General features: G+C 40.5%; 1 protein-coding gene across 2 annotated transcripts in view; it reads right to left on the reverse strand.

The window, feature by feature from the left end:
- akt3b (v-akt murine thymoma viral oncogene homolog 3b) overlaps positions 1 to 12374 on the reverse strand; it is a 35210-nt gene continuing 22836 nt past the window's right edge. Inside the window, exons 11-15 of one of the 2 annotated variants that reach the window (XR_005232992.1) lie at positions 11881 to 12095; positions 9238 to 9325; positions 4326 to 4428; positions 1386 to 3399; positions 1 to 816 (exon numbers count right to left, since the gene is read on the reverse strand). Coding sequence is in view for 1 of the 2 variants with exons in the window: in XM_017433764.3 (XP_017289253.1) it covers positions 3314 to 3399; positions 4326 to 4428; positions 9238 to 9325; positions 11881 to 12095 (492 nt within the window). In the remaining variant the exon portion in view is untranslated. Of the gene's footprint in view, positions 3400 to 4325; positions 4429 to 9237; positions 9326 to 11880; positions 12096 to 12374 lie in introns of both variants that reach the window. The other variant, XM_017433764.3, reaches the window with a different exon arrangement.

The following is a 12374-nucleotide window of genomic DNA, read 5'->3' on the forward strand; positions in this document are numbered from 1 at the left end:
GCAGCCATCATCACCTCTCTGAGACTTTCAATACGTGCCTTTTTTTTTCCTTTTCTTTTTTTTTTTTTTAAACAACATACAAGGGAACACTGCTTGGAATGATGAACATAAATAAAACTAACACTGTGGTACAAAAGAAGAGGAGGAGGGAGGAGGGAGGAGGGGTGGGAGCAGAACAACCTGATGATACAGCATTAAACTAAAAAAAAAAAAAAAAAACCCAGCCACGGTCCTGGTTTAGGGTTTTCTTTCTCTTTTTGTCTTCCGGAGAGGGGGAACAGAAGATGATGGTGCAGACTCCACACTTCCAGTCAGTTTTTAGGAGTCGATTGTTTTCAGGGACCGTGTTGACGCCAGGAAGGCTGCAGTGGGGTTCGTCTCCGTGGAAACATCCTCCGTGAGTGATGGCAAGTAAAGTTTGTGCCACAAAAAAACAAAACAAAAAGAAAAACTGATCAGTAGTTGGGTCTCGTCCTTAATCCTCTTTATTCGTCTATTCTTGAAAGCAGCCCCCCCCCACTCGTTGCTTAATTTGCCTCGTCTGAAGGACAAAACAAAACAAAGTAAATAAAAACCCGGCATTGCATATGTACATCAAGAAGTTCAGGGCGACTCAGTGGTTTTCTGGGAGCCCTCACAGTCTTCGTGTTTGAGTGTCTTACGGCTCAGTTTTCATGTCACCTGGGATTCAGGAGCAGGACCCCATCCCCCCCTCCTCCCCTCGTGTCTGAAGCTTGGTCTCCACTAGCATCTGGGTGATAGTTCTCGTCTTAAATCCCTGTGTGTGTGTGGAAATCTTTCTTTAATTAGACTCTCCTGCAGGAAACACAAGCAAACATGGCTGCTCTTTAGTCACAGATATGTCTGAACCAGGTTTTTGTCACATGCTTCCCTGTCATCATTCAAATGTTCTTTTCCAGACTTGCTCAGGAACCTGGAAGTACTTTTTGTGTCGGCAGCGTTCTCCAGGAACCAGTCAGATCTGACGTGTTTTCATGAAACACCGGGACTTTCATTTAGGTCTGATCTGCTCTGAAACGTCCCGACATTGGAACTTTTTGTGTTCGCCACGGACCGAGTTCCTCTGAATGCAGCGGACGCTTCGTGGCAGCAGTGGGCACATAGAAATATCCAAATAGTGTGAAGATTTAAAAAAAAAAAAAAAAAGCCTGATAATTTGTTGTTTTGGGTTCATTTAGTTAAAGGTACTCATTGCAACGTATGAAATACGAAAACATAAAAAAGGCCATCATGAACTAGATCAAACGGTGCAGTTTGAAAGTTAACTCCAATAGACTTGCTACACTGGAATGCGGGTGTGCGCTCAACGAAAACACTGCAGAATCCTCTGAAAACCATATAGAAGTTTGAGTCAGGTGACTGACCTTCATTAGGCTGGCTGTCGTCTGTGGAGGTAAACAAATCAGAATCTCAGAGAAGATGTTTAGGTAGAAATATGAGAGTGACTCTGCTGCTAAATGTGAAAAGAAAAGAGAAAGATCGAGTAAGACAAGAATAAATATCAGGGATCAAGCAGAACGACGGGGCGCAATAAAGACAGATGCACAGCTTCTGTGGAACTCCTGTTAGACCGATCTTTTACTCAACAAATCTGAGCGTGAGTACATACAAACACATCAGAACTATCAGGCTTCTCCATCCCAAACAGCTCTTCTAGGGATGTCACCATTGTTGACCTATTTTCAGTCACCTCGGCTCTTTACTTATGTAAACAAACATGTGGTAGTCGGGAGCTGGTCACAAATTTTGCTTACGGATTTTTAATTTAAGGAGAGATTAGTCATTGATATGAGCAAAATACTGTGTGGAGTTTGAGTCTTTCTCTACGTTTGTTGTCTTTTTGACCAGTCTTCATGGCTTGCAGTGAGTACCTTTAAGTCAGCTGATCAGACAGAAATGTGTTCAAAACCATCAGCCTGACAATCCTCAGCTCGTAAAAGAACTTAAGTTGCATTTAGTTATTATTTTATGTCTCATGCTGACAGCATTTAACCTATCTGACTTCATAAAGAGGGCCCGGTCCTGTTCAGGTGTTGAGGTTTGAGGTCATCACAGATTTATTGTTGATTCCAGTGGTTTCAAACGTTCAATTCAGCTTCTTTTAGAGTCAAAAACACGGACCACATGGGACCACATTTTAGCAGCATTTGATCGTCTTTAAAAACGACGTAACTCAGAGAAAACGCAAAAAAGATTTACAAGCTGTGGTAGAAGTGACAAACGATGCGGAAGTCTGTTTGTTTTTTTTTTTAGAAAACACACCGCCTGATTTAGTATGGAAACAACTACCGACTCGAGTCTAATGTGAAGCAGAAATCTGTGCGTGTTGAGCGTGTGTGTGTGCTATGACAGCATATGGTTGATCCCACAGCCTGTGTAGACATCCCAGTTCTACAGCTGTGAGGAGGAGGAGGAGGAGCGGTGAGGAAGCAGAGGACGACTCCTGCCGGTCGGTGGAGAGTTGGGGCGGAGCTTGTGCTCTGTGTGCCTGAGTGAGCCGTGCACTTTGTGGCAGTTTAGTGTTTCAGAATCAACAACCTTAAAGTTAATGTGTTAAAACAAATACAAAGTCCTACTGCAGTGATGAACAAACTCATCCACTCATTTTCTGTCTTTGTTTTTTTATTTTTTGACCTTTACGCTGATTTTTATTGCCATGGGATTGGGGGATGTGTGCCACCACGGCAAATGTATGGAGGAAGAATTGTTTTTTTTGTTTTTTCCTTGCTCTTTAATGAGTGACCCACGAGCCATGCACTTATCCTCAGCTGCGACTGACCCAAAACCTGTCTGCCTTCTCCCAAAGGAAAAACGAAAGACAAAAACCACCCTGTTGGCGTGAAACGAAACATCTGCACACGTAAGGCAACATTTTTGGTTTTTGTTCCCTAAAACGGCTCTTCCAAACCAAGTGCAAAAAAGTCAAAAGAAAGAGGAGAGAAAGGGGCAGAAACGACAAACAAGAAAAGATGAACACAACATGGGTCGACAGCTTAATACTGACAGAAAGAAAATAAATAACAAAAACATTGCCTTCTGCGGTAAGTAGCGCTGAAAATGTCGGAGACTTCTTCTTTTTTTCCTTTTTCTTTTTTTTTTTTTTAGTGTGGGGAGACCAGTTTGAGTCTAGCCCACTGTGCAAAAACCTCTTTTAAAGTCCCTACAAAGACTTCCCCCCATCCGCGAGGAGGCAGATGAAGAGAACAAGAGGGGAGACTGGTATTTTTTTTCTAGAATGGCTACGCGTTTTCCTCAAAATGGCCACGAATGGGACGATCCAGGAGGGCGGAGCTCACTCCCGCCCGCTGGCTGAGTAGGAGAACTGTGGGAAATGAGGCCTTCGCTCGTTGTCCGCGGCGTCCATCCCGTCCTCGTCGTCTGAAAAACCAGAGATCAGAGGCAGACATCAGCTGGCTCAGGCTTTTCTGTTCTGCTGACGTCTGTGCTGAAGGTTGGGTGACCTTTAACCTCTCTCACAAGGTGTGTTTGTCTTTCTGCTGCTTTAAGTGTACTAGTTAGTTAATCACAGCAGAGCTCTAAATGATTGCCCAAGATCTGTTTATTAAAACTTTGGCTTTTACTATTGGAGTAAAGCTTATTTGTCTGTTAGCAAAATAACTCATGAACCACAGGATGAATTTGAATGACATTTTGAGCACATAAGCACAGGGTGTGCATCTACAACTGATTAACCTTTAGAGACAACACAATTCAAGATGGCTGCCACAGCTAATCAATCTTAGTCAACACAGAAATGGCTAAAACTCAGTCAAATGTACACATATTGAGCTGATGTTTGGTGTGGTAGTAGCTGAGAGTCATTCCTAACACATACTTTGAGAACAAACAGATCTCACAAGGTTACACGAGACAGTGCATCATGTCTCCACAATTTGACCAAAATGGCTACAACTCTGTCTTCTCTCAGCATGAGATGATTTTAGGCTGTGGGTGATATGCATTCCTTTGTTAAAGACTTTACTTTTTGGTCTGTGGGAGGAAAAACGACTCTAACATAAAGAACATTGAGACTCCGTACAGAAAGGATCTGATGACCTTCCTGCTGTGCAGCTGCCAAATCTGATGAGTTTATTATTTTAAATGAATAAAGTTGTTTTCTTAGAAGACGTTTTGCTCCTGTAGAGCGTCAGAGAATGAACACACTCAGCAGTGAACAATAAAGTGATCCTAATGTAGAGAAGCAGCAGAGCTCTCATTCTTATCTCATAAAAGTAGAATTTACTCAAAAACAACAGAACTATTTAAACAGTGAGTGAAGATGCTACGGAGCGGGACGTGCTTACATTTTTCAGGCGGGGTGATGGTGATGGTCTGTGCTGTGAATTCTTCATCGAAGTAGCGTGTGTCTGTCTCCGAGGAGACCTGGGGCTGGAAGGGGGGGACCAGCTGGAACAGACAGGAAGCAGGTTGACTCAACATCCCATCAACAACAGTCAGCGAACGCTATGATGCTTCTTTTAAAGGCGAGGTCAACGATGTTCATTCCAAAGGAGTTCTTTTTATTTATTTTCAATTAATGCTTCTTCTTCGGTTGAAAGTTTCTCATTTTTCAAATCTGAATCCAGAGAACATGGTGACTCCTGTTCTGTGGGGGATGATGGAAATGACTGAACGTTTTGTTTCTTTCTGATTTAGTGCACCCGCAGTCTTTCAGGGAGTCTGCACTCGTTTTGTTCTTTTGTTGCTCAGACTTTTTAATAAGCTCCAAGTGTCTGTGCTTCGGGGCCTGGTGTCGTCTCTACCTCTGGGTTTTCATCTCATTTATTGTGAGCTTAAAGATGGATTCAGAGTGAGATGCCCATTTCTCCAGTTTTAAGAGTAATAAATAAATTTAAAAAAATAATAAAATGAATTTATGATTTTACTATCTGCTCAAACACAAAGCTTACATAGTGTTACTTAAACCATTTTCTGACACAAACTGCATTTCCTATTTATTTATTCATTCTGCTGAGCAGCAGAAGAAGAAAAACAGCAAAAACCTGAGGGTTGTACTTAAAGGTACTGATCTGGAGCAGGTGGTGAGTTCACTTTCAGTCTGAATTTTTATTTTTAGGACTTTTTATGATTTTTCTATCTGCTCAAACACAACACAAAACTCAAACACGTGCCCGGAACACCTGGTGAGGTGTTTCAGGCGTGTCCCACTGGGAGGAGGCCCAGAGGAAGACCCAGGACACGCTGGAGGGACTATGTTTCTCGGCTGGCCTGGGAACGCCTTGGGATTCCCCCGGAGGAGCTGGCCCAAGTGGCTGGGGAGAGGGAAGTCTGGGTCTCCCTGCTTAGGCTGCTGCCCCCGCGACCCGACCCCGGATAAGAGGAAGAGAATGGATGGATGGACTTTTTATTTTTGTGTTTTTATGATGAAAAGCACTTTGAACTACCTTGTTGCTGAAATGTGCTATATAAATAAACTTGATTGAATAAACTGTCAGTAAAAAGCACCATCCAGCTCAAATCTTTCCCAAAATCAATTTCGCAAATTTTGACCCAAAACCTGCTGTTGGTTCAAGAAGAAACACGAGAGGAATCTGTCCTGATTGAGTTATTTCTCAATGAAATGCAGGGTTTTTCATTAAACCCACCTGAAGGGAAGTAACCCAGATGCCTTCAACCTAAAGAGCTACAGATCAAAGCTGCTGTTTTCAAGTAAAGTTTTAATGAAACTTGGTTTTATCCAGTTAAATCGTTTTATTCAGTATCTGGTTTTAGATCCGGTCCCAGTACAGAGAACAGAGACACAACTGATTAGGATTTTAAATGACTTCAGACCCAACATGGATTTAAACAAACCTTCAGTTCTGGTTTTATTAGAGGCCGTTCTTATAGACAGCTTATAGACACTCAGCATCTCTGGAACTGGTTCTAAATAGTTTACCTGAAAGAAAGAAATTTACAATTTGTAGATTTTAGAATCTATGCTTGTACAACTTTTGTATTTTATTAGCTCCCATTGTTTAAGTGTTGCTGCTCTAAATGACTGTTTGTACCGTATTTTCCACACTATAGGGCTGTGATGGCCACACGGGTGGTAATCACACGCAGCAACACTCTTTAAGTTCACAGATCTCACACTCACTACACTATATGTATGTTTTTGTTTGACAATAGTGAAACACATTAGTTCTTAGTTGTAGCGCGCACATTTAAGTTAACTTTTGTATGTTTCATGTTGTCTGACTTAACATGTGTTTTTGCTTTCTTATGTGGAGTTCACCATGGGGGGGGGGATTAGGAAGTTTATTTTTGTTTATTCTTATACAAGTGTGTTTGTTGTTGTTGTTTATTTTGTTAGCTTTATGCTTAGTTATCTTTATTTGTATTAAATTTTAGCTAATTATGTGTTTTGTTAGAATTATGATTAGATGTTTCCCCCCGCTTTATGTTTATTAGTCTGGTCTGATCAGCCAGGTATTTAACTTTCCTTTGTTTGTTGTATGAGAGGTCAGTTAGTTTTGTTTGAGAAACTGGGAAGTTTTGTTATTTTTCCTTGAGTTTAGTTTTCTTTATTTGACCTCTTTTAAGGGCCATAAAAAATAAACTGTTTGAATTCTGTGTAATTTTGGGGAATACAAGCCACCTTTTTTGAAATTTGTTTTTGTGTCCTCATACTTGACTGGCCTGGTCACTTACAAGGGCGCTCTGGATTATAAGACGCACTGTCAACGAATGGTCCATTTCCAAACATTTTTCATATATAAAGTGCATCGGACTATTTAGGTCCGCGCCGTGCACGGAGCCCCGCGCAACATTTCAGAGCGTGACTATAACTGAGCCTTAATGCTGCAAGCGGTGCGGCTTTGTAGGTTACCAAAGTCGTACTAAAACATTACGACTTCTTACATATATAAGGAGCTCCGGATTATAAGGCGCGCTGTCGTTAAGGCTTTTAAGTGCTCCTTATAGTCCAGAAAATATGGTAGGTTTCTGTTGTCTCTGTTTGCTTGTTGCTCTTCTTTTAGGTGTAGTTTTTATCTGGTGTAAAGCACCACGTTGTGTTACGCTGAAAGGTGCTTTATAAATAAAGTTTGATTGGATTTATCCTGTTCTGAATGATATCCCAAATAGAAAAATCAGACCGTAACAACATTTACTGTATATGTTGTCAGAATAATACCTGGAGCTGAAACAGTTTAGATAAATATCAGACAGTCAGATAACACAAATTTAAATTCTGCTGTTATCTTAGATGTGCAGAGGCCCTAAAGGGGGCGATGGTGTAAAAACATTTAACAGGTTCCTCGTGTGCAGAAGAAACAATTCTCACACAATATCATCTTGTGCGCAGCAGAAAAGTGCCTGATGGACAATAATTTGACCTGAGATTACATGTGCAATGTTATTAAACAGCTATAGGATTTATCTCATCTTCATGGAGTATTTGGATGATGATATCAGGAATATTTAGTGTTTTCAGGAAGGTGGATGCATATTCTTCTCTGTAGTGACCGGGATTTGTACGTTTAGCTCACTAGACCACAGAGAGGATTATCTGGTGAGGTTCAAATAGTTACTTGTGTGTGAGAAAACTATCTGGTGATAGTTTGTTTCCCATGCACACAAGAAACCTATTTTAAATATACGTATATATTTTTACCAGTGTCTCTTTAGGGGCTCAGTAGAAGTCAGTTATTGTACTACATTTATGTTTTGATCAAATGTTGGTTTTATAATCCTCAAATATAACCACAAACAATCTTTATTTAGAAATATGTTTATGTATTAGAACCCATAGGCTGTATGGCCAATAAACATATATATAGTCTATAGCCTATATAGTCTATGGATTCTGAAAAGTTAAATCATTTTGTTCTTTTTAAGTTATTTTGGATTCTTCTCAGCATAAGATATTAGCTTCTTGAAATTCCTCCCTTCCAAGTACCGTCAGACCCCCCGTCGTAGATCCTGTTATCTTTTAGTGAAGATTTAGGGTTTGTTGAGTCTCGCCGCCACAGATTTAAAGCTCACATATATTTATATTTACCTTCCTTCTTAGTACAAGACGGGGCAGGGCCACAGGGCCACCAACATTATGCAAAACTCATTCAACCAAACAGAAAACTTCAAAAATATATATTTATTCAAGTTTTTTCTGTTTCCTTTTAAAAAGAAACAATTGAAGAAGACAGTTCTAGGCTACTAAACTAAAAACCTTTACTAAATAATAAAAATAATGCTTGGATGTGTTTGAGTTTGATTTTGAAACCTTACATTTTGTATGAATTATTTGTACATTACAGATTCAACATATCTGTGTTGGCCTTGAAGTTTTATGTGGTCTCTGTGTCTGAAGCTGGTTCAGTTGTCCCAGTATGATTTGTAATCTGAATACTCTTTATTGTTTAAGGCAGGTGTCTCCAATCCTGGTCCTCGAGGGCCAGTATCCTGCAGGTTTTACTTGTTCCTCTGCTCCAACACACCTGATTTGAATCAATGGGTGATTAACAGGCTTCTGCAGAACATGAAGAGGTGATTTAACCTCTGAATCAGGTGTGTTGGAGCAGGGAAACAAGTAACACATGCAGGATAGTGGCCCTCGAGGACCAGGATTGCCCACACCTGGTTTAAGGAATTCAACAGTAGATTGGTTCGATAAGAAGGACAGCTGAATTATTAGACAACATAAACACTTTGCATTTCTCTTATTTTTCATGGGGAAAATATGTTTAACATACAGTTTTTCAAGCTATAAATCCCCCGTTAGAACAAGGTAAATTAATTTTTAGAGGTGTGACTGTATTATTAATGGCTGAATTCCAATAATGTTCATTAATACCAAAGTTACTTAATTTCTTTCAAGGTTTCCTGAAGCACAAACAGGACCTTCATCATCACACCTGTGCTTTTCATGCTGTAACAACTCAAAAGTTCTGTAGGTAAAATGTTTCACTAAAAACTGTTTTAGTAACAAAAAAACAATGCTATCTTGCTTCTTTGCGGTGTAAAATCTTCTCCTTTTTTCCTTTTTTTGAGTCAACTTTCAAGAAACTCCAGAAAAGGATTCGTGGGACATCATAAATATTTAAATGAGATAAAGATGAGGTAATTTTGTTTAACTTTTGTTCTATTTTGGTCTCCATCCCAGTCAGACATCTTTAGATGAACGAGGTAACCCTGATACAAAAATACCTCTGATGCGTCTTTTAATCGGCCTCTGAAGTTAAGATGACGCGTGGCGGCAGAATCCTGTCTCACCTTCTTGTCGTAAACGTCCTGCCAGTCGATTGTGCCAAAAAAACTGTGTCGCATGATCTCCTTCGCGTCATCCGGTCCTCCGCCCAGCCTGTCGACAGAGGAGAGAAGAAGAAGACGTCTCAGCCAGACATGAAAGATCCCCTTTTCAAGTCTCCACCTGATCCTGAAATAACTCCTCAGGGTAACGGGTTCGTTTTCTGAAGCTGCTGTTTTTCACCAGCTTCTTCATGTGAGACAGAAATGCCTCCAGGATGAGCAGAGAGAGAGAAACTAACAGCACGCCATAACCCGGTTTGTATCAGTGGGTTTTCTTTAAACATCAGGATGGTTAAAAGGAACTAATGAGTGAATTCAGGGACATACAGGAAAGCTAAAGACAACTAACCAGGATCAGTCTCTGTTGAATCTAACAGCACATGTTGCACTTAGAGCCAGGAGGCCATGAACTTTAAAGGGAGATTTTGGCCATTTTGTAGAGGATAACAGTGGAAAAGCTCTTATTAATATCTTTCCTGTTATAAATAACGCTTTGAGCGAGCTCAGTGTGGTGAAACAGTTCATTTCTGACAGGACTGACAAGCTAATAGCTAGTCTGAACCCAGCAAAGACCAGAGTGGATTTCAAAGATTTCTGAGCGGTTTGTGTGAACCCTGTTTGATAACCTTTACTGTATGTCACCATCAATTGTTTTATACGTAGTTATTTACATAGAATTCTATGGTTATGTACAAGCACAAGTAGCAGCAGCAGCTAGCGGTAGCACATCTGGGGCAGCCTGGGGACGCTTATAGCAGTAATTTCAAAACATTTTTGCTGGAATAACTGTGTATTGTGAAACTGATGACAGCGTAAAGGTTTATATAATAGTGAGGTTTGGAAGATTAGACGTGTTTTCAGACAACAAGTCGACTGTGGAAGAGGGTCTGCTTCCTGCTGTCCTAAAACTACTCCAAACCTTCAGAATCTTACAGCAGCTCACTCCAGCTATTCCATAAACCTTTACACTGCCGTCAGGTTTTTGTCACATGGTTATTCCAGCAGATATTTCATGACATTCCTGCTGGACGTGTTACACTTTGCTGCTGCCTTGATCTTCTCCTGAAAAAATCCCCAAAACTGCAGGTAAATAACTGTAATGCAGAAAGATGACAATATAATGGTGCATAAAATAGCATTTGCGTGAATCTCTTATGAACTTTTGAGCCATTGGCTTATCAGTCCTGTCAGATGTAAACCATGTCTCCAAACTGAGGTTGTTCAGAAATCTGTATACACCAGGTAAGATATTAATTGTTCATAACTCAAATATCCCTTTGAGAGGATTCATGTTTTATGACTAGAAGACAAAGTGTTTCATGGTCAGAACAAATCCATAGCAGGCTTTGAGTTAAGTTCACAGGTCAGCAGCACATTTCCAGCTGTGAGCTGCACATCTGAACCTGTTCAGAACAGAAACTCCCATGTTCCCGTCTGATCTGATCAAGTCTGTGTATATTTCATAACACGAGGTCAGCTGAGCAACAGTCTGATCCACTGATGTTTCTTCCCATTTACATTCAGTAAGAAACTGTAACTGTTCAGAAACTAACACGTTTCAGATATTTATTTTTTTAAACAAACATCTTAAAAAGATCATAATGTGAGACGTAACAACTTATTTCTAAGCATCCCCTCCTGCTGACAGAAGACCCACAAACAGTAACTTTACTGCCTGTGATCCAACTTTTAGAGCTGCCCTGCTCTGTTACACCTGAAACAACATTTACCTTAAAAACCTCCACGCTAAGTTTAAGTGACGTTACATTAAAACGACACCTGTCAGGAGCAGAAAAGGTGGAGTTCATCTATAAACATTTGACAAGGCCTGCTACAAAATGAGACCCAGGGCCTTAAAAAAACCAAAAACCTATAGAAAGTAATTGTCCTGAAAGTCTGGAGAGCGAATAAAACATCCTGCTGACATAAAGTCCCATCAGGGGAATAGGTGGTCTTTTAACGTGGATCAGGACATATATACGCTCACGTAGTTGTAAAACTGTGTTCACTAGTGTCACGGAGCACCACTGAATGTGGCCTAAGATGTGAATTCAGAGCGTTCTCACTTGTGTTTAACTCTGTTCACCTGTGATTGGATCAGCCAGGACACATGTTAGCACCCAGTCTCAGCGGTACTTTGTAATTAATAATCATCGAAATCATTACACAGGTAAATACAGTCTGAGTCACAAAGCAATAAAGCAGAGAAATAAAACTGCACTCAATGATTGGATTACAGCTGTTAAAACCAAAACAACAGTTATTGTTTAGTTTTATAGGGGAAATGCTGATCAGAGGCTCAAATCTTTACAGAACGTTAACCTGCACGAGACACAAGAGCCTCAAGCTGCACTCCTGTTAAATTAACAAAAACTCAAAGCAAACATCCTTCACTCGGACTATTTAAAAAAAGTGATCCTACTTTACAGCTAAATTTTAAAGATCCTTCATGACAAATTCATTAAATTAAACTTATGTTCTGAAAATGGTCACAATCACACATCTTCTCAAATAAATGTTAGTATAAACACTGAAAATATTACTGATTTTTCCCCTCGTAGTTTTGCCCATAGTGCGTCTTCAGCTTGTGTGTGTGTGTGTGTGTACCGTTTGTTGGGGTCCTTGATCAGCAGCCCTGACAGCAGAGACTTGGCGTCAGCTGACAGGGTTCGTGGGAACTTGATCTCCTCCATGAGGATGAGCTCAAACAGCTTCTCGTGGTCCTGGTTGTAGAAGGGCAGGCGACCGCACATCATCTCGTACGTCACCACGCCCAAACCCCACCAGTCCACCGCCCGCCCGTAGTCGTTGTCTTCCAGAACCTGAGAATACACCATTCAGCCGTTTTACCTCTTCTTCAGAGGGCAGGGCGATGAAACAACTTTAATGGTTTAGCTGGAAGTCAGAGTTTCAGGATCACAAAGGAGTGTGGAAAGGCTGAACTCATCACCTGCTCCAGAGCTCCATCCATTCACTGATTCTTTTTTTGATATCCCAGATAAAAAAATTGACTGAGACAACTTTTATACATCCTCATTATTACACTTAGTGCTGTAGCATTTGAACTGAACGTTGAATTGTTAAATAATGTCAAATTAAAA

Source organism: Kryptolebias marmoratus, linkage group LG3 (assembly GCF_001649575.2).
Source record: "Kryptolebias marmoratus isolate JLee-2015 linkage group LG3, ASM164957v2, whole genome shotgun sequence".
In the NCBI taxonomy this organism is placed as follows: domain Eukaryota; kingdom Metazoa; phylum Chordata; class Actinopteri; order Cyprinodontiformes; family Rivulidae; genus Kryptolebias; species Kryptolebias marmoratus.